Source organism: Malurus melanocephalus, unplaced genomic scaffold, assembly GCF_030028575.1.
Source record: "Malurus melanocephalus ecotype Western Australia unplaced genomic scaffold, MMel_1.1 scaffold_2654, whole genome shotgun sequence".
NCBI classification, from domain to species: Eukaryota; Metazoa; Chordata; class Aves; order Passeriformes; family Maluridae; genus Malurus; species Malurus melanocephalus.
Genome location: NW_026625886.1, coordinates 7978 through 9947, shown reverse-complemented (window position 1 = coordinate 9947; position 1970 = coordinate 7978). Strand labels below are relative to the sequence as shown.

General features: G+C 58.4%; 1 protein-coding gene across 1 annotated transcript; it reads right to left on the bottom strand.

Moving 5' to 3' along the window:
* Positions 1-50: 50 nt before the first annotated feature.
* On the bottom strand, positions 51-1965 carry LOC130587900 (trichohyalin-like; the record flags this gene model as incomplete). Its single annotated transcript, XM_057388871.1, has 1 exon — positions 51-1965. A coding segment is annotated over one exon (1915 nt), but the record flags the coding sequence as incomplete, so codon positions are not given.
* Between the last annotated feature and the right edge of the window lie 5 nt (positions 1966-1970).

The following is a 1970-nucleotide window of genomic DNA, read 5'->3' as shown; positions in this document are numbered from 1 at the left end:
CGAGGTCTCTCTTCTGCGTTCATAGCTCAGTAAATCTCGTTCTCTCCTGCCATCGGCCTCAATTTCACGAATTTCCCGAATTTCCCGTCTCTCCCTTGCCTCTCTCTGGTTGATGGCGGCCTCTTCCTCCTCCCGTTCCCGTGCACGGCGGCTCCGGGGTTCAGAGCCCTCCAGATCCCGCTCCCGTTCCAGATCGATTCTTCTCTCCCTCACAATCTCCTCCCTCTCTCTGCCCTGGAGAATCCTCCTCTCTTCTTCTTCAGGCTCCCGGGGTCGTTCGCTCCTCCTCAGCTCCTCTCGCGGTTCCCGTTCCCGGATCTCTCTGCGGATTTTCACATCGGCTTCAGCTGCAGCAGCCACCGAGGTCTCCCGTGTCCTCTCATAATCTCGTTCTCTCCTTCCATCATCTTCAATGTCACGAATTTCCCGCTCCCGTCTCTCCCGTGCCTCTCTCTGCCGGATCGCGGTCACTTCTTCCTCCCGTTCCCGCCTCCGGCGCTCGGAGCCCTCCAGGTCCCGCTCCCGTTCCCGATCGATTCTCCTCTCCCTCACGGTCTCTTCCCTCTCTCTGACTCTGGAAATTTCTCTCTCTTCTTCTTCAAAAACACGGGGTCTTTCCCTCCTCCTCAGCTCCTCACGCGGTTCCCGCTCCCGGATTTCTCTGCGGATTTTCACATCGGCTTCAGCTGCTGCAGCCACCGAGGTCTCTCTGTCCCTTTCGTACCTCACTGATTCTCGTTCTCTTCTTCCATCGGCTTCCATTTCACGAATTTCCCGCTCCCGTCTCTCCCGTGCCTCTCTCTCCCGGATGGTGACCACTTCTTCCTCCTCCCGTTCCCGCCTCCGGCGCTCAGAGCCCTCCAGGTCCCGATCCCGTTCCCGATCGATTCTTCTCTCCCTCACGGTCTCTTCCCGGTCTCTTTCCCGGGAAATTTCTCTCTCTTCCTCCTCCCGCTCCCGTTCCCGTTCTCTCCTCCTCAGCTCCTCGCGCGGTTCCCGTTCCCGGATCTCTCTGCGGATTTTCACATCGGCTTCAGCTGCTGCAGCCACCGAGGTCTCTCTTCTGCGTTCATAGCTCAGTAAATCTCGTTCTCTCCTGCCATCGGCCTCAATTTCACGAATTTCCCGAATTTCCCGTCTCTCCCGCGCCTCTCTCTGGTTGACGGCGGCCTCTTCTTCCTCCCGTTCCCGTGTCCGGCGGTTCCGGCGCTCAGAGCCCTCCAGATCCCGCTCCCGTTCCAGATCGATTCTTCTCTCCCTCACGGTCTCTTCCCTCTCTCTGCCCTGGAGAATYCTCCTCTCTTCTTCTTCAAAAACACGGGGTCGTTCTCTCCTCCTCAGCTCCTCTCGCGGTTCCCGTTCCCGGATCTCTCTGCGGATTTTCACATCGGCTTCAGCTGCAGCCACCGAGGTCTCTCTGTCTCTTTCGTATCTCACTGATTCTCGTTCTCTCCTTCCATCTTCTTCGAGTTCACGAATTTCCCGAATTTCCCGTCTCTCCCGCGCCTCTCTCTGCCCGATCGCGGTCACTTCTTCCGCCCGTTCCCGTGTCCGGCGCTCAGAGCCCTCCAGATCCCGTTCCCGTTCCCGATCGATTCTTCTCTCCCTCACGGTCTCTTCCCGGTCTCTTTCCCGGGAAATTGCTCTCTCTTCTTCTTCAAAAACACGGGGTCGTTCTCTCCTCCTCAGCTCCTCACGCGGTTCCCGTTCTCGGATCTCTCTGCGGATTTTCACATCGGCTTCAGCTGCAGCAGCCACCGAGGTCTCCCGTGTCCTTTCAAAATCTCGTTCTCTCCTTCTGTCATCTTCAATCTCACGAATTTCCCGCTCCCGTCTCTCCCGCGCCTCTCTCTGCCTGATCGCGGTCACTTCTTCCTCCCGTTCCCGTGTTCGGCGCTCGGAGCCCTCCAGCTCCCGTTCCCTCTCCCGATGGATTCTCCTCTCTCTCGTTTCCTCCCTTTCCCTGTCCG